The sequence below is a fragment of the Urocitellus parryii genome, chromosome 1, assembly GCF_045843805.1.
Source record: "Urocitellus parryii isolate mUroPar1 chromosome 1, mUroPar1.hap1, whole genome shotgun sequence".
NCBI classification, from domain to species: Eukaryota; Metazoa; Chordata; class Mammalia; order Rodentia; family Sciuridae; genus Urocitellus; species Urocitellus parryii.
In genome coordinates, this window is record NC_135531.1 from 277,157,956 (window position 1) to 277,183,576 (window position 25,621).

Consider the following 25,621-nt stretch of genomic DNA (forward strand, 5'->3'; position numbering starts at 1 on the left):
CCACGCAGCCCTACCGGGATCACTCCAGGGTCCCCGCAGTTGGTTCTCATTCCCCCGCCCAGTGCTAGTTAGGAGTGACTGCCTCCTTCCCCACGGGTCTCCACCCCAGGGTCCCCATCACTGGTCCCCGAGGCCCATGTTGAGGGCCTCAACCTTAGCCCTCACCCTGGGCTGCCACCTCCAGAGTACCCACTCAGACTTCTACCAAGGTATAGCCATCTCTGCGAGATGAACCAGCCTCAGACCTGGAAGAGCTTCCCTTTTTCACTTTGTGGACACTGGATGGATGTGCCGCAGAGGCGCCCTTGTGACTGAGGCTATGACACTCTTGCTTTCTTGGGACTGCTCTCTGATTCCCTTTTAGAACCTCAGCTGCCTACACCTTTGGAAAAAAAGCAGGCTCACAGAAGGACTCTCCACCACACCTACTAGCCTTGGGGACGACCAAGATGACAGCACCCCAGAGTGGTCCCCCACAGAGCCACATCCAGAAACCCCTGGGGTACCCTAGGACTCAAGAATGTGAGGAACCCCAGGGAGGCTGGCTTTCCGCCACCTTCCCACTGACCCTGCCACTGATTCTGCAGGCCAAGGAGGCTGCTAGCGCCAATCCCCAATGGGCTGTGACACAGGGCTCAGCTGTCCCTCTCTGCCCCTCTCTTCACCCCAGAGGCCCAGTGGTGCCATTACACATACTAAAGAGGTGCCCCAAGATACTCAGCATCTCGATGCTGGCCTCCCAGTGCCCATTCCAGGCCAGGAAATTCAAGAACCCTCCCCCAGACACAAAACTGGCAGGGATGGAGGGGCTGCCCAGAGCAACCCTGGGCCCCTCCCGGGACCATCTCAGGCTGCTCACAGATTTGTGAACAAAGAAGACTCCCTGCCTTTCTGGGGTCCCTATTCTCTTGAGAGAGACAAACCAATAATAAAATAAGCTGTTGTACAATATGATGTTGAAAAACCTTGAGCGAATGGAGCCCCCAGAGTGCTTGCAGACAGCTGCGTGATCGAGATTAGGAGGCCAGGGAGAGGCTGCCTGAGGAGCAGACAGTGAGCAAGAGTCCGGGACAAAGTGAGGGCCTGAGCAGTGCAGAACAGCAGTGGTGGTTGGGGGCAAGGAAGTAGCCTGAGGGGTAGGAGGCGGGAGGGATGGGGAGGAGCTTGAACTCTAGACCTGTAAGACCTGGCTTAGAACACAGTACTCTAGCCGCTTCCAGAGAAGGTCTAGTCTTTTTTTCTCTTTCCTTTTTTAGTGGGGTGGAGCAGAGGTGGAAACTGGGCAAGCAGAGGGGAGGTATGGACTTCTAATATTTTTGAACTGCATCCCCCAAAACATTCTAGAGTACACAACCAAATAGGCAGGTCTTACCTACCCTAGTGAGAACATTTGAAAACATTATATGAAGGTGAAATCAACCATGTGTTTCAATAAATTTTGCAATATTATAAATCTATTTGTACATTTACAAAAACTCCAAAAAACACTTTGCTCCCATTAGAAATATTAATATGATCGAATATGCCTCCTTATTTACTAAAATCTTGATTTAACACTGTAAAGCATCAATTTGATAGCTTGGCTCTCAAGGCCGTTTATTTCAATTCTGAATTTTAGTGGCTGTCACAAAAACTATGGGAGCTGAAAGGAAGAAGGGCATCTTTAGCTGAATTTACAAAAATCATCATTCTTGTTTCTAAATTCCATCCACCAATTATGTGAAAGCTTTTGTTAAAATCCAGTTAGTATATTTTTGTCTTCCCTGATGTCAATTAGTTGGTCTTTCAACACAGTGGGAAGGTGTTACGTATTCATGTTTTATAAATATTTTTAAACCCAAGGACCTTTTCATTTCAAAACTACTTTTTTTTTTTTTTTTGCAGTGCTAGAGATGTACCCAAGGCCTCAGGTATGCTAGGCAAGCACTCTACCACTGAACTACAAGTTTGTTTGGTTTTTTTTCATACATATTTTTAGTTGTTGACAAACCACTTATTTATTTATTTATATGTGGTGCTGAGAATCAAACCCAGTACCTCACACATGCTAGGCAAGTGCGCTACTGCTGAGCCACAGCCCCAGCCCCCCAAACTGCAAGTTTTAAAAACAGTTTGTTCTGAAATTAGATGGTGGTGATAAGTTGCACAACATTGTGAATGTCCTAAAACCCACTAAATTGTGCACTTTACAAGGGTTAATTTTACATTATGTAGATCATACCTAAATTTTAAAAAACAGATTAGGTTGGATAGTTTCTGCTTCTAGGTTTCAAGGTGTGGGTATGAGTAGGTTTCACCAGTCAACTACATTCGGTGACCACAGAATCATGTGCCGAGGAAAACACTTTTCAAACCAGGTGCAGTGGTGCATGTCTGGCAAATCGGGAAGCTGAGGCAGGAGAATCAAAAGTTTGAGGCCAGCCTGGGCAGCCTGACAAGATCCTGTCTCAAAATAAAATTTAAAAGGGGCTGGGTCCATAGGAGAGTGGTAGAGCTCCCCTGGTTCAAGCCCAGCACTGCAAAACAAAAGGATATTTTAAAAAATGTTCTTTCTTTAGCGTAACAAGATAATTACCTTCTTACTTTTTCATTAAAAGGATATTTTTATCTAGATGGGGCCAGGGCAGCGAAAGTGCATTTATTTTTTTCAAGCTTTTTACTGAGTACCTAAAACTAAGTTCATATCACCTCAAAAAATACCAGCACACTCATCCTGAAGAAAGAGCCAGGCGAGGCGGTGCACCAGGTTCCCAGGAGGTGAGGCAAGAGGATCTGTTGAGCACAGGAGTTCCAAGAAAGACGGAGGAAAGTTAGGCGGAAAAACAGGGACTCAGAACAACTCCTGTCAGTACTTTTTTTTTTTTAAAGAGAGAGAGAGAGAATTTTTTAATATTTATTTTTCAGTTTTCTGCAGACACAACATCTTTGTTGGTATGTGGTGCTGAGGATCGAACCCGGGCCACACACATGCCAGGCGAGTGCGCTACCGCTTGAGCCACATCCCCAGCCCAGTCCTGTCAGTACTTTTAAACGTACATCTTTAGGAGCCATAAAGAAGACTCATCATTTGTTTTCTGGAACGTTCTCATGGTCACCCCATTCTCATTACCAAAGATTTTACTCTAATAGGACAATCTTGATTTTATAAAATTCACCCCACTGATGGCCTCCGATAGCATTTGATATACCTTTGAAGCTTCCACTTCCATTCTCTCACGGTTTGATTGTAGATGAGTAGGTGGGTGGGTTAGTAGGTGGGTGGGTTAGTAGGTGAGTGGGTTAGTAGGTGGGTGGGTTAGTAGGTGGGTGGGTTTTGTAGGCAGTGCTACCTGTGGACCCTTATTGACATCCAGAATTCTTTAAAAAAAAAAAAATCTTTTCTAATAGTTCTTCCACCAGTGGATCCACTTTTACTGTTTTCCCCACATGACACTGTTTTTATTAAACAAGGCATTTACTGTTGGCAATATATCTTCTCTGCTATGTCTTTCCTTTAGCTGCGCACACACACACACACACACACACACACACACACACACAAAGTGGTTTGTGTATTTCATTATTGGAACAGAATCCAGCAAATACCTTAAGCTGAAGCGTGTTAGAAACATCTGTACTTCCCTCCAACTGTATAGACAACCTCCCACACTGGGTAATTTGCTCTAATACTCATTTCTTCCAATCTATGGTGATGTTTTCTCCACATCTTCCAAGAGCATTTGCTGACAAGAAATGCCTTTTGGTTTGTCGACAGATCATTTACTGTTCATTGTTTCTGCCATTTTTACTGCAGCAGAAAGAAAAAGTGTTTGCCTAGTGGTAGGTGTTTTTTGTTTTATGCTATTATGCAAGAAACTTGAAAAGAGCTTTCCAAATATTTATCATTGCTTAGGGAAATATCAAAAAGCACTGGATTGAACAGCACATAACTTTAAACGTCGCCGGGAAAAGAATTGCGGGGGTTTGTATTCATGTTCTGAAAGCTGTTTTTAAATCCCTTGCAAACCATGAGTGTTCCATGCGGTTGTCGATGAATATCTCGGGGGACAAGGCACTATGAAGGATGAGGAGGGGCTAGCTTCAGATGGTTTTGTTGTGTTTGTTTTCTTTCTTTGGGGCTAACGCCTTGTCCCATGTCACATGGGGATGCACCAGGCTTAAGCCCAGCCACTTCTGGTTTGCCTGACTGTGGATTTTTTTGTATTGTTTGCAGTTTCTTTACAGGAATCTTTTGTAAGCCACTTGACCATACTGGAGGATTAGTTTGGTTAAAACTAGATCATATAATCCATAAATCCACTTAGGCAGGCACACTAAACTCTAATACGTCACAATCCACTCAGAGTGAGCAAATTTGCAGGAGGAGGCTTATTCTGTCAACCCCTGGCCTGAGGCACCACATTCTTTCCCTCTGGAACAGAATCATATGGGAAGGTGCCCAGCTGCCCAGCTGAAGACTGACAGGGCTCAGTGTTAAACACAAGGAGTGTTTAGACCCTGTGACCGTGGGTGCCTTGCTCCTTGCAGAGCTCAGCCCAGGTTGGAGTCCCAGAGGACACCACATGTTCCCAAGCAGACCTGGAGCCCACTGCTCATGCCCCCTGCAGCTCTGGTGGCCTGCACAGAGTGATGATAGGGAGAGACAGGCATGCTCCCCACAGCCTCTCAGGAGGGCTCAGGCAGGTAGCAGGTGTATCCTCCTCCTGAACTTGGTGCTGTGTGGCATCCGATGTTGGTCCCAGAAACAGGTGCCCCCGAACCTGTTAGTACCACATGATGCTCCATTTCCCCCCGGAGGCTCCCTGAATCCAGGCCTAAGGGAGGCCTCCAGAGACCTGGGCAAGCTACACAGAATTTGCAATTGCACCCTCTGATCTACAGTGGCCCCTGGGCCTTCTTACTCCCGCTGTGTGGGACTTGCACACTTGCTAGCAGGGCACACACCAGACTGCAGCACAGCTGAGCAGCAGGAAGATCCCCTTGATATAACCTTGCCCACGAGGGATGCCAGTCTCTGCCAGTGTGCTTGGCAAGTGCCCAGGAACCAACTGTGTGTCTCCTGGACTGACCCTTGAGCTGCCCCTGAAGCTGCCCCTCAAGGAGGAAACAGCCAACCCCTGTCCCAAAGGGTGAGGCCACCATCCGCCCTTAACAGGAAGGTGTCCTGGCCCTGGCTCCTTGTTCTGGTCCTAATTTGCTCTCCAGACTTGCAAATTGTCCTTATCAGTCAGCATGGCACCTCTGCCCCTCTCCAGCCTGCACAGGGCCCCTCAGGTAAGACAGGGCTCCTGCAGGACCCCCTGTGCACATCTCTCCCAGCAGCTCCTACAACTGGTTGGTCCCACAGGAAAGTGGGAGTTTTTTATTATTATTTATGCAAAGTATAGACAAGGAGAGATGCGGTTTAACAGCACTGTGTGACAGCAGCTTGGGGACTTGAGCTGCCTGCGGCCTGATGAATCAGCTACGAGCCGCTGCCAGAGGCTCCCAGGTCCTGGGTGGCATCTGAGAGGGGGAAGTCAGGCGCCTGCCTTGCCTCCCTACCCACCCCGATCCCACCCAATGAGCTCATGCTGGACTTTGGCTGGCTGGGGCTGAACCTGGTGCCCCCATGCGGCACTCTGGGCACCTTGAACCCTCTGCCAGGTGGCAAGGAGGGCGGGGAAGAGGCACCTACTGTGGTCAACAGAGTGGCTGATTTCTGCTATAGCAGGGCACACAGCGGCAGGACAGGCGACCTGAGAGAGAATGAGGCACAACCCACACAGTGCAGGGGGCAAGGGGGTACCATGTGGCGTGGCACCTCAAAAGTGGGCTGCAAACAAGGAGGGCTGAGAGCCCCCACCCCAGGAGATGGGAAGGAGGCCCCAGAGAGAGGCCCAGATGAGCCACACCCATGTCACAAGAACAGCAGTCAGAACAAAGAGAGGGTGGTACTTGTCATGGATGGGGAAGCGGGGGTGGGGGGGAGCAATATCTGCAGGGACAGGAGGCGTGGCTTGCCTTAGACCAGAGGAAAAGGCGTCACAGTGGGGGTGGAGCAGAGACCCCATCAGGACACGAGGGTGAAGGTTCCAATTTATGCCAGGACACAGATATGGTCCCCAAGGGGAGGGGGTCTTCTGAAGCAGGAGTTCCCACCCCTGCTGGTTTTCCAGGCAAGGCCAAGTGACCGCCCCAGGAATGCTGCAGAGAAGGCCAGTCTCCTTTACCCGGCTGCCCAGGTCTGGGCTGGATGGTGATGTGCTGCGTAAACCCTGGGCTCCAAATGCAATCAATGTCAAGTGAGCCCATGGAGAGAGCCTTCCCTGGGGAGGATGGGCGGAGCTCCTCATTGTCCTGGAACCTTCTAAAGGCATACTGAGGAATTATAAATAGCATGAGTGGTGGCTTCCAAGGACTGCCTTGTGGACCAATTGCTGGGCAGTGGCCTAGGCCCGAGCCAGCAGCAAATTCCAAAGCTGAAAGGGTCTCAGTTCTCAAGAAGCCCTCTCCACATACTCTGTCAGCTGGAGGAGGCAATGAAAGTGGCCTGTGACCCCTAACAAGGGGAATAGGAAAGAAGAAAATGCTAATTTGAGCAGACACTAGTTGCAGTCCTTTCTGTGTTTTAAGAAGTAGGAGAGGAAGTAACTCGTATGTGTAAAATTAAATCTCTTCTCTGCAGTCTTGCTGGTTCAGAGGCCACGGGAACAGGAGAAGAAAAGCTGGACTTTAGGGTCCTGCCACTGCCCTGTCCTGCCACTGCCCTGCCCTCCCTGGAGTGGGCCCAGAGGACAATGGGCTAGCAGACAGTCCTAGCCTCTGACCAACCTGGAGGCCAGGGCTTGGGAAAATGGCTCTTTCTAATAACCAGGGGAAAGCAGGCTTCTCAAGCTAGTCTAGGGAAGGAGTAAAGAGCCCAGAGGGGCAGGAAAGAGAAAGGGACAGCAGGCCTCAGCCCCGGCCAGGCAGGCCACCTTCACTAAGCCATTTAAAACTATGGCACCCAGAGCTCCTCACTGGGTGCACCCCAGGGCACTAGACACCTGGGTCAGCAAGGAAGCAAACCCAGGGGTGGCAGAACCTAACTCTGGGCTCCACTGAATGAGTCAGAACAGCCTGAAACTGAGGATAACTTGGTGGCACCAGATGTCTTATGTCCCTTTCTGGTTGCCTCAGAAATCCCAGGGTCCCAGAGCTGGAGATTGCCACACCCCCACCTTCACTGATGTCCCGCCTCAGCCATCTTTCCAGTTAGCTTCAAAGCCTTCCTGAGTCGGCACAGAGGTGCATGCCTAGGCTGGGGCCCCCTGAGGACCCTGAATCAGGCTCCCATGGATGAACTGTATGTGACAGGTGGGGAGGGGGAGGGCTGGGGACCAGGCAGCATGCAGTCCTGGGGAGGGGGAGGGAGCGCTCATTGGGATCCATCATTACAGGTGGCTGTGAGCCAGCCTCTCCTCTCGAGGCTGTTATTGTTCCTGGGCTCAGAGGAGGTGAGTCCCTTGCCAAGGTCACCCAGCAGCAACCCCTGGGCTCAAAGCCCAATCACAAAGCTGTGGGTGGCAAAAGCAGGTCTGGTGCAGAGGCCCAGCCAGCCTCTAAGAACACTGCTGAGGCAGGAGCAGCGAGTCCCTGGGCACATGGACACACAGGCATACAGGTGGACGCCTGGAAGCTTAAGCACAGTTAAACCATCATGGCTCCTTTATTTCTCTGCTACTAAACGTTCCCCGGAAGACTGCTTTCCGTCACCCCAGCGAGGGGCACTCTGAGAACGCCTGGGTGTAGGTGAGCCTACCATGGTCACCAAGCATGGTGACAGGAACTGAGCTGGCAGGAGGTCACCACTGTAGTGTAAGACATGGGAACAGGGTCTCTGAAGTAGGCAAAAAGGGACCTGGGAGGAAGCGCAAGTGTCACTGCCCCCATTCCTGCAGACCCTGAGAATCCCAGACTGATCAGTACCAGTGTCCTCGCCCACAGCTGTGCCCTCCAGGATGGGCAGTACAGGCAGGCAGCCATGTCCAGCCCAGCAGCGCCTCCTATTTCCCTTCCCCTTGCCACTTGTGGAGCCCCACTGCCAGCCCCCACCACTCCTCCCCTTCTCACCCAGCGACCCTGGCTCTAGGCTGCAGAAGCCCAGGTGTGTGGCCCAGCCTCACCTCCCCTGGGGGCCATGACCCCCTCCCGAGGGGAAGCTGGTGCTGTCCTGCTAGGATACTGCAGTAGCAGCCTCTGCTTTCCACTCTCCCTGTGTCACCCTGACCGTGGGTGGGCAAGCCACAGGCAGGCCAGGGAATGCCTCAGAACAGGCAGGAGGCACCAGGCAGGGTGTGAGGGAGGAGGCCTGGCTAGGGAGGAATCAGTGCTTGGTGGAGGACAAAGTGACCAGGGAAGTAGGACAGAGGTAGCCACACCAGGGCCACCAGAAGGGACCTCTGGGGTCCTGGCTGTGCTGTAGGACTGAATCTCCTCCCAAGGGACGGATGCAGACTCACTTGCTCTGGGGGCTTTGATGAGGCCACAGTGAGAGTTTAGCAGCTTTATTGACCAGACTCATCAGCAAGAATACAGTGGAGGTGGGGCCTGTACACTCCGACCTGGCCAGGGGTCCGCTCCCTAGAGCCAAGCCTGGGGACCTCAGTGTCCCCTGCCAGAGCTCACCACACACCTGCTCCAATCCTCTCCTGAAGAGAGGGACTGCAGGCCCAGGCGTCTGGACCTGGAGGAGCTGGAAAGGTGAGGGAGCCAGGAGCAAGGCCACACGGGGCACAAGCCTGTCCCGACAGCTGGCAGGAGACAATTCGTGCGGGGCAGAGGGGGCGTGCAGGCAGGTGGGCGGGCGGCCAGGCTCACCACACAGAGCACTTATGAGCAGGGTTCATGGGCGAGTCCTTGGGACAGTGGAAGGCCCGGCCGAACTCTTCGAACTGGGACACACTGCCCAGCACCCTGGTGTTGGGGGAAACCCAGCCATTGAGGATCCCAGTGGCCACTCTACCCCAGCTGCTGGCATTCATTTCTTCCCTTCCTGCCCGCTGCCCCAACCAGGCAGGCAGGTGGGCATACCTGTAGTGCTCCGGTGCGTGTTTGTCAGTCAGCACCTGCAGGTAGATGGACTGAGACCGTCGCTTGATGCACCAGTTCTGGGCCACAGAGAGAGCAGATGGGGGTGAGGAATTGAAGCTGGGCATCTACTGCCCACCCCCATGCCAGGCCTGGGTAAGGCAGGGCTGGGGCAGAGTCTGGATGTGGGTCCCACCCCAGCCACAGGCCAGTGCCGCCCCTGCCCACCTGGGCAAAGGCGATGAAGAAGAGCTGGTCATGCGTGTACTTGAGTCGGTGCAGCGGGTGCTCTGGGCCATGCTCCCGCACCCACTTCTGATAGGCCTGGGGGTGCAGAGTGTGGGGCTGCTACTCCCACCCTCCCTGGGCACAGTTCTCCACTCCCACCCCCTCGGCTCCTCCCTGCGTTGCCAGCTCCTACTCACCCCAGCTCTGCATGCCACCCACCATGCTCTGTGGTCAGCTTCAGGGCAAGCTGACCAGAGCCACTTCCTCCAGGTAGCCCTCTTTGATCTCCCAGTAAAGGCCTGACTCATGACCCCTTCACCCCAGCCCAGGCCAGAGCTCAGCAAAGCAGGCCAGCAGGGTGGCCATGTCTCTGGTCTGAGGTCCTCATCAATTTCTACCATCTACCAGCAGGGATGAAGGGCAGGCAGGGTGGCTCACATAGTAGGCCAGCTTGAGGCCACCCATGTCTGCGATGTTCTCGCCAAGTGTGTGCTTCCCATTCACCTGCCGGAGTGGAAGAGGCAAGGCTGCATGGAGCTGCTGGCCCCTAACCCCAGCCTACCTTCTCCTTCCCTTTCCCAGAGACTTTGAAAAAAGCGTTCCTCCTGTCCCACTCCCACATGTGCCGTGGGGGTGTGAACTCCCAGCTGCCTGTGTGCTTGTGCATAGGAACCCTGAGGGTGTACAGGGGTCCAGCACAGGTCTGGACTTGTGCACTTGAGTGTGTTTGTTCCCAGGCCATGCCCAGCAGGGCTGGAGGGCACGAGGGGCAGGGGGCCTCACCCGCTGGTTGTAGACAGTGAAGTTGTCATAGAGGCGAACAATGCACTCTGCCTTGCGCAGGAAGCTGCTGTAGGAGGCCTCAGTCCACCAGTGCAGCAAGTTCCCTGAGCGGTCGTACTGACCCCCTGTGGACAGTGGCAGGGCAGCAGAGACTGACTCTTACCCCAGAGCCCCTCCTTCATCCACCCGTTAGCCCATCACCGCACCCCCACTGCCTGTCCTCCCTCCCCCCGGCCACCATCCCAAGCTCCATCAGGCCTTACCCCAGTCATCGTAGCCATGGGTCAGCTCATGCCCGATGATGGTGCCAATGCCCCCGTAGTTCAGAGACCTGGGCCACAGCAGCAGGGTCAGGCCCCAGCTTTCATCTGCCTTTTAAGAGCCTAAACTGCTGTATAGGCCCCTGGCGATCCCTGGACAGCTTGGGAGGTGGCCAGGGAAACTAGAGAGGCATTTGCAAGGTCCTGGGCCCTAAGTCTCCTCTGGAGCCATGAAAGGGTTCAAACCCGTCCAGCTGCCTTTAGGAAATAACAACTAGCAAAGCTAGAGGGGGCTACAGAGAGTTGGAGGGGTACAAGAGGGAAACTATGGCACCCTTACCACCCATACGGAGGCTCCTTATCACTAGGGTCCCTCCACTTTTTAAACATCTGAACAAGCCTAAAACAGGTAAGGGGGCACCCAGGAGTTGAAAAACAAACAAACAAATAAACAAACCCTGATCTTCTAAATGAAGACGATAGGGAACCAGGGTCCGCAGTTGCCATGACCCATCCCAGTTCTGTAGCAGTCAAGAACCCAACCCCCAATCTGCAGAAAGGACCAGGACTACCAGGGACCCCACCCCTCAGCCACATCCAGGGGAGCTTCCCTACTCACTGTGGGAAGTCAGGGTCATACAGTGTGGGCTGCAGGATGCCTGCCGGAAACACTAAGGGGAGGCAGTGGTCAGTGGGAGACACACCCACATTCAGGTCCCGCCCCCTGGTGGAGACATACCCCCTTACCCATCTGGTTCTTGTTGGGTAGGTAGTAGGCATTGAGTGCCTGTGGGGGCAGCAGCCATCTGGGGAAGGAGGCTACAGTCAGCTGGGGCGTGGGGGGGGGGGTGGCAAAACCCCTACTCCCCTTCACATCCTGGCCTCCTTCTTGAAGGCCGTCTGAAGGGCCCCACCACCGCTAACTTCTGACTGTGAATCTCTGGGCCCTCTCCGGGCAGGGCCACCACCCTGTTGGCCCTACACCATGCACCTGGCATGGATCTGATATGGTTTGCTCCACCAGCCCTGGCCTTGGGAAGGAGCCTGCTGTCCCACCCCATCCCTGCCCAGAACCCCCTTCTTGGGTCCAGGCACCCACGTGGACTTGTCCACCTCCTGTCGAATCTTCTTGACAGAGAGCTGGATGCTGAAGCGGATGCTGTTCAAGATGTTCTTGAAGTAGGTCTTCTCATGTACCTCAAACTGCAAGGGGAGCAGTACTCAGGGCCAGGCCACCAGCTGAGGAGTAATGAGGCTTTCTCTGTGTCTGGTGGTGAGCTTCCCAGGTGTCTGGGCAAAGGGCCTGGGGAAGCATGCCCAGTGAGTCTGGGCAGGGCAGGGGGAGTGGGACCCACCTCATACTCCTTATCCACAGCCTCTGGTTTGAGCAGGAAGTCTGGGTAGCCAACCATCACCATCATGTACTGGAGCTGCAAGTGAGAGGACAGGTGAGGAAGGACCAGGGCCTCAGGAGACAGCCCCTCACTGCCATGGGAGGAGGCTCTAGGCCAGCCCAGGTCCGGGGATCAAGGTCAGGTTGATTCTTCAAAGGTATTTTTGTTTCTTTTGATATATCTTGTTATTCCCCAGCATCTGGCACCGTTAGGCACCAGAAAATGTTTGTGGAACCAACAATTATGACTCAGGTCCCACCTTACCTTGGCCCGAGCCGCAGCCTTGGTCTGGGCATCCATCCAGTCCAGCTCCTCCAGGCGCTGGCCCAAGATGTACTTGATGTCTTCCACCAGTTGCTGCACCTGTGGGTTTCAAGGATGCAGCCATGAGGCTTTAGATCTGGCCCCAGCATCTGGCACCCAGGGTGTCCCTATGATTCAGTGCCACTTCCTAAGCCCAGGGTGCAATACTGAGCACCAAGAAAAGACCTTGGAGGTGGGATCCACACCTTACACTCTGACAATAAGCTACCAGCTCAGAATGGGGAACCTGCCCCAGAAAAATTCCATACATTCTTAACGCCAAGCCTCCTGAGCATGACGGAGAAAGGTGGGCAGAAGCATGGCAGAGGAGGTCACCTGTGGCTGAGAGAGCATGTTGAGACCTTGGGGGAAGGACCCTTGGTGAGCAGCAGTCTGGAATGCTCAGGGCTGAGCCCTAAGCTGAGGCTGGGCCCCAGCTACAGGGAGATGTATAGGGCTTCCCATCCCCCACACCCAGCATCATCTGGACACCCACCCCGAACCCAGGGCAGCCTGACCTTGGCTTTGCTGGCAGCTGAGAAGTGCTCATGTACAAAGAGGGCACCCAGCGCCATGCCAAAGTGGCGGTTGGCCTGGCCTAGGCAGACACGGGCCAGCTCCTGGGGCTTGTCACTGCCCTCCATCTCTCTGGCCAGCTCATGCAGGGCCTCACGGAACGGTGGGGACAGGTGCTCACTTAGGACCACGACCACACGCCACACCAGGTAGTTGTGCAGAATCCTGGGGGGAGGTGGACAGGGGGTTGTCCAGACGCACAGGCATGGGGGCCACCCCAGGGAACCACCTGTCGCACCAGGGCCCCCACACAGGGGCTGGACCAGGTCCCCACACTGCCCTCAGAGAAGGGCTGTCAGGTCAGTCCTGGTAAGCAGGGCCTCAGCCTGAAGTGTCCTGAGCCCCAGTCGCACAGCAGGACCTGCTACTGACCAGCCCTGACCCTGAGGGGTCACAGCCAGCACCCTTTCCTGACTTGCTATGGGGTGGACAGGGGACACTCAGGGCTCTCTGTCTGCCTCAGGGCTGGCCTTGATCAGCCCCTGCTCCTCCCCAAGGTGAGCAGAGGCCAGGAAGCTGGCCCTACCTTGGGCCAGCAGAACTGCGGCCACACTGTCCCTCAGAGAAGCCACCCTGTCAGCCAGCCCCTGCATCCCCAGTGAGGACTGCAGCTCAGCAAGCCACAGCCTGCCCAGCTCCACAGGCAGGGGGAGCTCCAGCACCAGAACCCAGGACTGCACTCCTGCTCCAGGCTCCCCACTGCCTCCCCACAGTGGCTCCTGCACACAGGCACAGGTGCAGGTGGATCCAGGGTCGGGGAAGCAGGCAGGGGGGAGGCTGGGGGACATGGGGTCCAGGCGTGGGGGATGTGCAGCCCCACCTGTGTGGCGTGGAGCGGATGAGCTGGGACACCTGCTGCATGTAGTCTGTGGCCAGCAGCACCACCTCCTCGTCCTCTGAGAAGTCTTCCTGGAAGATCTGGTCCAGCAGCCACTTCCACCGCAGCTGGGGGCACAGGGTGGGGACCACAGAGGACAGGAGGGAGGGCAGGTTCAAAGAGAGGCAACAGGAAGACCAGGGAGTCTAGGTCCACAGAAGCCCTGTCTATCCCTAGGGAGAGTGACCCCAGAGTCCCAGGACCAACCCCTGCTGAAAAGGTCCGGGCCACACTCACATGCGGCGTGATCTTCTGTAGCTGCCCCAGTGTCACCTTGTTGTACATATTGCTCACGTCTCGCCGGAGGTCATCATACTCTGACACAGTGATCTGGGGTGGAGACCAGAGTTGACCCAGCCCTGCCATGCCCTCTGCCCAGCCCCTGGCAGCCCCCCAATGCTGCTCACATTGGCCAGCCGCTGCTCCAGCTGCAGGATCTCCTGGGCCTTCTGCTCCACAGCCTCTGCCCCCAACAGGCTGAGCAAACGCTCCATGAACACCCGGTACGCAGCCAGGATCTGCACAGGACAGGGACCTCCTCAAGCTGGGGACGGGCCTAGCCCAGGCCATCCCTCCTGGGACCCCAGCCTTCCCTGCAGCCCCATCCCAATGCCCAGGCACCTTCTCACTCTCCTCATCTTGGGCTAGGTACAGAGTCCTCTCTGGCAGTGTGAGACCATCCTGGTCAATCTGGAGAAGGAGACAGGACCCCCTGGTCAGAGGTCAACATGCCACATTTCCCAAACAGACTGAATTTACACCCAAAGCTTTGAGAGGGATTGCCAGACAGGCATCATTGCAAACCCCAGGGGCACAAAGACTGGAATTCCTCCCTCCAGCACAAAGGCGGTCCAAGCCCTATCTCAGCCAGGGGGCGCCAGGGGCAACCCACCTCTCAATCCTCCCTTGTCTCTGGGCCTCGGCTTTGCCCACCTAAGAGGCCATTCGCAGGGCCCCTCAATAGGAGTTGGGGCCCCGGGAACTTCCCGGCCAGTCCCAGCCAGCCCAGTACTGACGGCCTAGCCCAAGGTCCCCCCTCCCTCAGCTGTCCCCGCCTTCCAGAAGGCCTGAAATCGCGATTCCCGCGGCTCCGCTAAACACCTCAATTACTCAGGGAAATTATTCGCGCCCTCCTCCCGTGCTCTGCCCGCTCGCCCAGCTCCTTGCTGCCACTACGATCCCGGGCGGCATTGGCCTCCAGGCGACCGGGTAGCTCGTGCGGCACGCGGCCCCCCGGGTCGCGGGCAGCCTGAGCGCCCGGGGACTCACTCACGCGGATGACGTAGCGCGAGGAGTTCCTGTCGTCCAGGCTGACGGTGAGCGAGAAGAGCGCCGCGGCACTGTACACGCCCTGCGCCTTGTACAGCAGCCGGTTGAGGTCCCAGCGGGCCGCGGGCCCCGGGCGCTCGGCCGCACCGCCCAAGTCCCAGCCCCCGCAGTCCTCGATGACCTCGAGCATGGGCCGCGGCCCGAGCCTCTCGATCTCACGCATGTCCAGGCACGAGCGGAAGAAGGCGCGCACCTTGCGCTGCGCTGCGCCGCCGGGGCCCCCAGAGGGCCGCGCCAGCAGACGCCGCAGCCGCTCCTCGTTTTGCTCGCCGATGGCCGCGATAGTGCCATAGGTGAGCTTGTCGTCGGGGATGGCGTGACGCCGCAGCCATCCGCCACACGCGAACGAGTAGAAGTCCTGGCACGGGTCGATGCTGGCGTCCAGGTTGGCGGCCAGGAATCGGGCAGCGCGCGCAAAGGCCTTGCGCTCGGGGCAGCCCTCGGGACACGCTCCGCCGCTCGCTGCTCCCGGGCCCAAGTACTTGAGCGCCAGCATGGCAGCCAGGATGGCGCAGAGACCCGCAGCGAACACCAGCCCCGACAGTAGGCACACCTCGCGCCGGTTCCAGCGCGGCAGCCCTGTGCGGGCCCCGGATGCTCCACGCCCGGAGCCCAACGGGAAACCCGGGGGCAGTGATGCTCCGCGCGCGCCTCCAGCACCGCACCGACTCACATACTTGACCTCCTGGAACTCGTCATAGTGCGCGGTCATCGAATATGGGGCCTCCATGGTGCTGAGCCGGTCGCGACGCACGCCTTGGACGCGTCTGGGGGTTACACCCTGAGCCGAGCTGACGGCCTCCTCGCGGGCGTCCTCATGGCCCCGGCCTCAACTGCGGGAAGGGCAAAGACAGCTTAGAGAGGCGCTGCAGCCGCATGGAGCCCACGTCTATGGCTAGGCAGGGCGGAGGCCTTTGTCTGTGGGCCGAAGGTCACCCGGGTTCCCCAACCGCGGCCTAAACCTGGCCTCTCTCCATCACCCGGAAAAGGAGGGAAGAGGAAGGCTCAGTGTGACCACCACCTCTCGAACGCACAGTGGAGTCTTTTAACAGGTCTCCCCTCCTCCTGCACACACATGCCTGCTGCAGGTTCGGGAAACTCCTGAAAGAAAGCAGGAGGGCACGGGGCCTGGCACGTAGTAGGCCTTCATTGACAGGCGGTTTCTCTTCGCCTTTCTTGTCCAAGACCTGCTCCAGCCAAGGCCAGGTGGGGGAGGGGGAAAGAGCAGAGGCTGTGGAAGGAGGTGCGGCACTGGGCGACTGTGCAAACCACGTATCTGCCTTCAGCTCTTCGCACTGCACTGCGAAGCTCAAAAGCCACTAAAGAACCTAACTTTGTCCTCGAGGAAGCCCTCTATATCTTTTCTAGTAGTCTCTGGCTCCTTCTACTCAGTGGCCCAAATGCCAAGCGGCAGCACCCTCAGCCAGAGTCGTAGACATCCCCCAACCCGTCGGTCTAGACGGAGACGCCAAGACTGGTTCCAGCCTCTGCCTCCGTCTCCGCCCGGGCTACTCCCGGCTTCAACAGGTTCTCCCCAGAACCCAAACTTGGGGGAAGTTTCACCCCCCGCGCTAGCGAGCAAGCACTGCGCGTCCGGAGCCCTGGGGTGGGAGTCTTCTCCGCGGCGCGGCGCAGTCCGCGGAGCCCGAGAGCTGAGCCCTGGAGTCGCAGCTGCAGCCGCAGCTGGAGTCAGAGCCGGGAGCACGCAGACAAAGCCGGAGGATCGGCGCCGCGGCCACGGTGGCTGAATGTGGCTGCAATCGTGGTCCTAGGGGCAGCAGACTCGAGCGCCACTTACCAGGCAGGTGCGCGCCCTGGTCTGGCTTGGACAGAGCGGATCGAGCCGGAGCCCGGGCCTGAGCCGGAGCTGAGCGGGGCGGGCATCCGCTCTTTCCGTGAGCCCGCCGCCTCCTCTGTCTCCGCGCGGAGGCAGCCGCGCCGCGCCGCGCCGCCCGCCGGCCCCGAGGGAGGGGGCGCGCCGGCGGCTCCACCCTCCACCGCCCGCCCCCGGCGCCCCCTCCTTCTTCCTGCTTCCCTCCTGGCTACCTGTCAGCTCCGCAGCAAAGCGGAGGTGGGGACATTGGCCGCGGAAAAAGGCTCCTGAGGGTCGTGCACCAGCTTCGGGGACTCCCGGTCCAGCTCTGTCACGGGAGGAATCAGCGCAGCTACTGCTCCTTATACAGAGGTCCCCTTCTGATGTGGCACTTCCACTCATAGCCTCCTTTCCAGCCCGTTGAAAAGAGGCTGGAGACCGGGAGGCGCATGGGCCGTCCCAGCCAAGCTCAAAGAGCTGGAGCTGAGCCCAGGGAAGACTCCTCACAAGGACTGTGGGGAGGTGCGGATGGAGAGCAGGTGTCTGCCCACACAGTGGCCAGTGTGGAACCGGCCTTCAACATCAGGGCTTCCTTGTCCTCCTTTTAACCTCTGCCTAGAGTCAGCCCACCTCTGGGGTTCTGGTTAGCCACTCCCTTCACCCTACCCCAGTGGTTACAAGAAGAAAATGAGCTGGGACTCTGTGCTTCCCCAACCTTGGCTGGCCCTGGAACCACCGCCCAGGAAGTACCTGGCCCCGAGTAGTGAGGAAAGGTCTAGAGAAGAATGAGAGAGGCTTCTCCACGGCAGGGCCAGAGGGATCCTGCCCCCTCTGCCCAACAGCCCCAGGCCTCATACAGGCCTAGGCTTCAAGACCCTGTTATGTGGACAGGCAGTGCAGGCAGGACTCTGAATTTACCCACCTCCCATCCACTTGAACTTGCTTTTTTAATGTAGGATCTTCCTCCTCCCCCAAAGCAGAGTCCACTTCTGCCTGCCTCACACTGTACTCAAAGGGCCAGGCCCACAGGGGGCACCGAGACTTGGGACTTCTTGAATGAATTATTCTGTTTCCGAGTCTGCTGCCTCTGCCCACCCTACGAACCATGGCTCCACCCAGGGCCTCTAGCAAAGGACCCCACAAAGCATCAGCACTCCCAGGTCTTAAGGCTCCACTCTACAGGAGCAGCCTGAGCAATGTTGGAGACAGCCATGGAGCCCTACCTGATGAAAATAATGATAAGGGGGGACTACAAGGACCAGGCCCCTATCCTGTCACCCTCCTCTGGGGGTGGTCATCAGCCAGCTACTGGGCCCCTTGTCCAAAGTGGCCACCTCTGCCCTTCTACCTATCCTCTGTGTGTCTTTCCATCTCTAAGCCCCACAGGGGTCCTCGGCTGTCCCACGGTCCTCCTCTGACCCATACATTCTCAGGTCCAATCAATTCCACCGAGGAGAGATGGAATTACGCACAACGTGGTGATTCCACGAGGGGGAGGGGAGGGCAGGGCGGTGGCAGAGTGCCTCTTTGTGCTTTTAATCTGCATTTTCCCCTCAACGTTCCGTCTCCAGGAGGATAATTTTCCAGCCTTTTCAGACCCTGATTGGTATCATTTCTCCAGCAATGACAGCTTTTATTTTCCCCGAAATGAATGCTGTGAAATTTCCAAGAAATATAAAAATGGATATTGTCTCAGGAAGCCGACTGTCCTCCGACAGCAAGGCATGCAGGCAAGCATGTTTCTCCAGGGACTCTCCTGCTTCAGCCACAGGAGACTGGGGGCCTCAGTCCCCCTCTCTTCCCTCCCAGGTCAGCAACTAGACCCCTTCAGGCCACGCTGCTCCCACACTCGGCTGCCATTGATCCATTCATCTGCCTCCAGACTGCCAGCCAGGCGACCTGCCGCTCTGGTCAGCATCTCATTTCCCATGCCCAGCCGCATGGGCTCTCCTGCCAGCCCATCCCTGAGCACAGCAACAGGCCCTCTGACCACTTGGCCCAAGCTGTCCCTATGCAGCCTGCCCTCAGGAGGGACCTGAGACCCTTTGCTTCACTCTCCTGCCCCTTCTCAGAAATGGAAGGTGGGACAGTCCAGAAGAGGCAGACGCCAGGCTCTGACCTCCAGCTCCTCCAGCTCTCTTTGAGGTTTCTAGGGCTCCTCCCTAAATGCCAAGGTGACCCCATGACTGATGAGCAAGTGCCCAGCTAGTCCAGCCAAGCCTGGGAAGCAGCTGGATGTGTGTGCAGCCTTTGGGGGAGGGACGGCAGCAAGAGCCACCTTGAAGAGAGAAGATCTGGGGGGCAGGGGAAGCGGGAGGGGACAGGAGCCAACCCTCAGCCTTCTCCCTGATCAAAGGCAGATCCCCGCCCCTCTGCTGGGGCTCTGGGGCAGGAGTGCCCAGCAGCCCTGACTCCTGGCACTCTTTGGGGACAGCAGTGTTCCCACTAAGGACTCATATCTACTGAGCATTCATGAAGTGAGGCGCCATGTGCCTTGCTCTGGCCAGCCCAGGCCAGGCCAGCCGCTCTTGGCCTGCTACGGTGGTCGCCCCGCTTCGGCTCTGTTCTGGTTCCACCATCTCTGGGTGGAACACCAGCCCCCCACATCAGGTCGCAGCAGGCGTCCACTCTGGAATAAGCCTCCCTCCTGCCCCACAGCTCTGTGGTGTCTTCTGGACCAGCTTCCTGCCCTCCGCCCGGCCTCCCTGGGCTCATCCATCTATTATTCACAGCACAAAATGGATTTTTAATTTGAGAAATGAAATGACTCTCCCAAGTGGCCAGTGTGGCAAGGAGGGGTGGAGGAAGGCTGGAGCCGCAGGACGGTCACGTGGTTCTGACTCCGGCTCTCCCTGGGAAGGTATGTGTGCGCAGCGGGTGCTAGGGGGCCCCACATGCCCATGTGCCTCTCCACGGGCCCTCCTGCCATGAGCAGTTGGGGCAAGGAGTGCCCATCAGTCCTACTTGAGACCCCAGTGGAGTCTCCTGGGAGAGGGGGGCCAGACCCTGCTCTCCACTTGATTTCAGAGTCCTAGGCCTCCAGGGCTACCCTTGGACTCCTGGCCTGATCCTGGCCAGCACCTCCCCAGACTTCCAGGCCCTCACTGCCTGGCCTCCCAGAGATTATCCCATCTGTCATTCACAGCACAGAATGGATTTTTTAAAATATTTTGATTTTATTTACTGATTTATTTATTTTTGAGACAGGTCTTGCTCTGTTGCCTAGACTGGCCTTGAACTCCTAGACACAAGTGATCCTCCTGCCTCAGCCTCCCAAGCTGCTGGGATTACAGGCATGTGCCACGGTGCCTAGCTGCAAAATGAATTTTTAATTTGAGAAATGAAATTATTCTCCCAAGTGACTGAGGTGACAGAGAGGGACAGAGGAAAACTGGAGTTTTCTCCACCCTCTGCAGATCCCCACCTGTGCTCCTCTGCTATGCCCTAACCCCTTACTCTGTTCCTCCCGTCTGGATGGCCTCCCTACTGGCCCCTAGCTGTCAGAAGCCCCCCTCATCCCTCCTGACTGAGCTATCCACTCACCTTAACGTGGCCAGTGTCTCTCCTCAGACCTTTTCTGACCTTTCAGTCTGTGTCTCCCCACCCGCTGCCTCCCTCTTCCCTCTGTAACTCTGATCTGTTTTCATTTATCAAAACAGAGCTGGCTCTTCTGCACCTCAGGGCCTTAGCATCTGCTGTTCCAGCTACCCAGAACACCCTTCCTTCATCACCTCTTCTTTTGGCCAATTGCCTGCCATCCATCTTTCTGGGTCACTTAAGAATGGCCTCTCTCCTCTGGTCAGGTGCTGCCTCCACGGGCTGGGACTTTGCTTTCACTGTACTATGCAAAGTTTTCCCCTGGGCCCTCTCCTGTTCCTCCTTCATCTGGAGCTCCCAGTCCCTCTGAGAGCCCAGCATGGAGGACACATCTGGTGAACTCCGATGACCACTATGATCAGCCCATGGAGAGCCCCGGGTGAGGAACCTTCTAGAGCACCAGTGCATACCACCCCCTACACACCCCAGCTCTCTTTTGCCCTGTGACCTGGTGACCCACAGAGGGGCTACCTCTCCCCGCCCCACATCCTCCCTTCTGCTCTCCACCATGCACGCTGTGCTTTCCCTGGCCACCGCCCAACCTCTACAGCAGGTTTTATTTTATACAAGGAATATCTAAACGCATTCTTGTTTCAAAGGATTTGTGCCATACCCATTTATATGTGTACAGACAAACTCCCAGGCCCTCTTTACCTGCCCCTCAGGCCTCCCGACTAGGGTGAGCTCTGTGACCGCTTGACATCTCTTTATTTTATTTACTTTTAGTGAGGAGGGCACTGTGGGACGCATGGTAGTGTCCCCCCTCCAGCCTTTGTTCAGGACCCTCCCCCTGGGGTCCTCATCCTCAGCCTGTGTCCCTCTTTAGGTCAGCCCAGGATCCCCCTGACAGGCTCCACTGTGCAGTTCCCCAGCTGCGGGCAGTGAGGGGGACCCCTTGTGCTGGGGCCCAGGCTGAGCTTCTCAGTGACCCCACAGGGGGGCCCTGCTATTGGCCTCAGTTTCCAAAAGAGGAAACAAGCCCATCCACTCAGCTATATGTATGGAAGCTGAGATTTGCACCCCTATCTGCTGCGGTCAGAGTCTCAGGGACACCTAGCTCCAGGGTGAACAGATCTCCTCAGGAGAAGGCAGGACACTCAGAGTCCCAAGCCCAGGCAGCTCAGAGCCAGGGCCCAGCCATGGCCTCAGACCCAGGAACCTTTGGGGCTGCTAAGTCTGGGAATGGGTCAATTTGCCATTGCTCTATCTTTCCTGCTTAGCAAAGCCTTAGCACGAGGCGGGGATCAGGGGTGGGGCCAGGCTGATAGAGCCAAGGTGGGGTGGTGACAGGGGACATGAAGGACAAGGCGGTGGCGAGGTGAGGGCCTGTGGTCCTCTAGCTCTGATGACTGGGCTCCTTGGGCTCACCATCTGATGGAGACACAGGCAGCTCAGCTCCTGTGCAAGATGGAAATAAGGTGGTGGGGGCTGGGAGACCGGGGGCGTGGAACTCAAAGCCCAGCACTCCTTCCCGTCTGGGCTACCATGGCTCACTGCTTGTGCCTGGGGGGAGGTGTGGGCATGGGACAGGCAATGGGAGTTGATTCTGCCTTCGCTTGTGGGGTCCCTGGGCCTGAGGTCCCCTCCCCCAGCACTCCATCATCATTTCAAGTGATTGGAACTGAAGGGGATCGTTAGCTAATTAAAGCTGAACCACTAATTGTCCCTTGTAGGAGAGAGAGCAGGGCTGCAGAGCGGAGACAGAGGGGCTCAGAGGGGCTCAGGGAACTGGGCACAGGCTGGCCCTGGGTGTGGCCTCCTTCCAGGCTATGCGTGCATGCACACACACACTTTTGGGGAGCACTGTTGCTGCAGATTGTGTAAAGCAGCACTGGCGAGGGACAAGAGCATGGATTGGAAGGGCCTGCAGCACCTCTGTACCACCTCTGCCCACAGTGCCCGCCCCAGGGGCATGGACCGGGAAGGTGCTTAGCAAGGGGCTCCCACAGACATGCTCTGGGTGTGGCTAGTAGGTCACATTCAAGGACAGGAGGCAGGATGCCACAACTCCAGGCTGGCCCCTGAGCAGGGGGAATGGCTGCCAAGCTCTGCCCTCCTTTCCCCTTCGATAGCCCTGGCAAGGGCTCTGGCCTCACAGAGGTGCCAGCATCTAGGTGCACATCTGCACGCTTGAGAATGCCAGGTAGACCTGGGGCTGCTGGTAGCCTGGCCCCAAGCTCCCCTCCTGGCACAGTGTCCCAGAGCCTCTGTCACAACTGCCACGGAGGGTTTTCATTTTCTATTGCTGCGTAACAAACCACAAACTCAGCACCTCCCTCAACGCAGATTCATTCTCTCGCAGCCTCTGGAGGTCACCTGTCCAGGCTCGGCCTGGCTAGGTTCTCTGCTCAGAGTTTTACTGGGCTGAAATCAAGGTGTTGGCAGGGGCTGGGGCTCGGGGTCCTCATTGGTTGTGGCAGAATTCTGTTCCTTGAATTTGTAGAATCAGGTGTTTGCTTTTGCTGACTGTTAACAAGCGCTGGAATTGCAGGCATGTGCCACCATCCCCCGACTCCAGGTCTGTGTCTGAGTGAATAATGGGGAGAAGTGCATGTGTCCACCAACGGCCAAGAATCTTGGGGGCATCTTAGGATCCTGCCTACCAAAGGCTATGGGTCAAAGAGCAAAGCCATTGCTAAGTGTACTAGTCCTGACCTCCAGGCCAGGCCCTGGGCTCTAAAGTGCTAAATTATCTCATTCAGTCCTCACAATAATCCTAGGAGTGGATGCTACTATTTCTCCCATTTTTCAGAGGATACAACTGAGGCCCTGAGAGGCTAAGAGACTTATGCAAAGCCACATAGGCAAGTAGTCAAACTGAAACACTAGAGCAACACACGGGGATCATCTAGCTTTTGCTGTGTGTTCTTTGGAAAGTCATGCAACCATTCTGGGCCTCAGGATGCTGAGGTCTGTTTCCCTGGAGGCCAGACTCTGGGCCCATGTTGCAAGGGACCAGTGAGCTGACTCTCCTCCTATAGCCATCTGGCATGTGGGGGTCCCTCGCATCTGTGCCACCTGATAAGGTGGGGTGGGAGTAGTCTCTAATGTCAGCTGTCCAGTGACAGCCAGTCTAACATCAGCAACTCAACGTCCCCAGCATTGAGGCCAGCAGGCTTCATAGACACAGGAACCCCAAAATTAATGGCCAGAAAATTGCTGCTCATCCCTGGCTGGGTCCCTCAACAACCGAATGGGGGCTTGCAGACCTTGGCCCAGGTGGGCGTGTGTCTATGAGGTATACCTCTCCCACGGCCAGGGCCGGCTATCCCCACTCCGCAGGACAGCTCAGAGGTGGCAGTGGCCACCTGCTACCCTCCCCAGGAGAAAGGCTGTCAGTCAGCCTCCCACAGCCAGCCTCCCCCACCTCCCGCCCCCGCCCCCGCCCCCGCCCCACGCCCCACGCTTGAGCTGCCTCCCTCAGTAATGGGGCTTAATCATAACATGCATTAGCCAGGGCCTGCTGCCTGCAATTACCGCTTCAATCAGCCACCCACTACCGGCCGCCCCCAGCCTCAGGCTACCTACGGGGACACCCCCACCCCGCCCCCAGCCCCCTCCCAAATGCAGCACCAGGGCTCTGCAGATGGACAGAGACTTGACCCTGGCAGCAGGAGCCTGGGGTGGGAGTGGCCAGTGGACAGAGAGCTACAGCTCAGGGTCACAGGCAATTATTTTAAAAGCCTGTAGAGGGAAAATGCGCTGGCTGCCCAGTGCGGTGGCTCATCCTGTGGGTCACACCGCCCCAGGTTGCTGACAGACTTGCACACCACAGTGTTCACACAGGCTGGGCATGCCCACTGCCATGGCCTGGACCGGGCACCTGCAATGGATGCCCAGCCCTATGGTGCCCACATGAACCCCAAGGAGATGGGTACTGATACTCCCCGAGGTGTGGGCACCAGGAGACCCTCATCCTTCAGGGAGCTTTCGTGTATAGCCCTTGCCCCACTCTGTCCCCATCCCCAGCATAGACCACCCTCCTAGGGTCCAGGACAGGGGACTAAACTGAACTGGAGGACTCCTCTGACATCCAGCTTCAGCTCCAGGGTGGGGACCAGAGAGCAGGCAGAAGGCGGGCCTGGAGGGGGGAGTGGAGGAGGGGGCCGCTGTTGTGCTGTGATTCTCTCTAATTGCTGTTTTGCTGAGAGGTAATTAAAATCCCTTTTTATTTCACACGTCAGAGCCCTCGCCAGCCTGTGGAGAGGGCGCAGGGGGAGGTCAGGAGGGGAGGCAATGGAGGGCAGGGCGCCGCGCATGTGAGGGGTCAGAGGAGGAGCACCGAACTTAGCCCACCTGCAGGGAGCCCCTGATCTGGCCCTGGCCCAGCCCATGAGCATTCTGAGTGGGGACCTGGCCAAGGGCTGTGCAGCCATTGCAGCCAACAAAGGCCATGATAATGAAGTCAGCAACATCTCCTGGGCCTCCTAGTTGCAGGTGTTTCGCTGACTGCCCAATTTGCAAACAAAACAAAACAAAAAACTACTCCCAGGTAGATACTATTATTATCCCAGGCGTCAGGACCGTAATAAAGCTGAGATTCAGAGAGATTCTGAAACAGAACCTCCTGACTTGTCAGCAGTGAGACTGGACTCGAACTCTTCCAACACCAAACTCAGAAGCCCTGCTGCTCTGCCCAGCCAGCGCACAGACCTGTCCCCTCCTGCAGAGAAGCCCAGAGTTCCACAGCACTAGCCTTCCCCAACCCGGAGCCCATGGGAAGGGGAGGAGTGGTTATGGCCTTGAACCCCTGCATAGGTCTGCATCAGGTACCAGTCCACAAGTGCCTCTCTAGACCCCATGCTCACCTGCTGGCAGGCTCTGGGCAGCAGAGCAGGACTCACACTGGCCATAGTCAGACTGAGGCCCAAACTAACCCCTGCTCAGGCACAGGCCAGAAGAGAGGGCCTCCTCCTTCTCCTGGGTGGCTGGAACTAGGGGTTAACCATAGCTGGGCCTCACCAGGAAGGCAGGCCCAGATCTGCTGGGCAGTACCTCAGCTGCTTGCCCCTGCCACATCTCTGCCTTGTTCTTGCCCTTCATTTAGGCCTGAGTGACAGCATCCCATCCCTGCCATCATCCTGTTCTAGATGACTGTTAGTGCCATCGTCACATCACCTCATCTATCACCATCGTCTTTGCCAAATTCACCATCACCATCACCACCATCATCACCGCCATGATCATCAGCAGCATGGTAACGATCCTGTCATGGCCACCATCATCATCATTGTCCCTTTCACCAACCTCACCGTCAGGGTCCTCAGGGCTCCCACTGAACCTGGTGCTGTCTTATTCAGTCCCAACACTCAGAAGGTTGGTGCCCTCATTACCTGCCCATCTCACTGGTGGGCAAACCAAAGCTTACAACCAAGAGGCTTATTCAGAGTTACAGAGCAGCCAGTGAGAG

At 56.7% G+C, this 25,621-nt stretch overlaps 1 protein-coding gene across 2 annotated transcripts; it reads right to left on the minus strand.

The window, feature by feature from the left end:
• Positions 1–8,837: 8,837 nt before the first annotated feature.
• On the minus strand, positions 8,838–15,531 carry Ecel1 (endothelin converting enzyme like 1). 2 transcript variants are annotated; one of them, XM_026412768.2, is made up of 17 exons: positions 14,746–15,531; positions 14,094–14,162; positions 13,880–13,990; positions 13,710–13,802; positions 13,416–13,540; positions 12,538–12,760; positions 11,981–12,079; positions 11,678–11,752; positions 11,428–11,525; positions 11,070–11,128; positions 10,942–10,993; positions 10,326–10,393; positions 10,063–10,187; positions 9,718–9,783; positions 9,280–9,375; positions 9,055–9,131; positions 8,838–8,937 (listed from the first exon to the last, which is right to left on the minus strand). In XM_026412768.2, exons 1-17 carry the CDS (start codon positions 15,529–15,531, stop codon positions 8,838–8,840), a joined length of 2,322 nt encoding a protein of 773 aa, XP_026268553.2. The 2 variants fall into 2 exon arrangements, with proteins under 2 accessions (XP_026268553.2, XP_026268552.2); XM_026412767.2 differs by having other exon boundaries at positions 11,422–11,525.
• Positions 15,532–25,621: the final 10,090 nt, after the last annotated feature.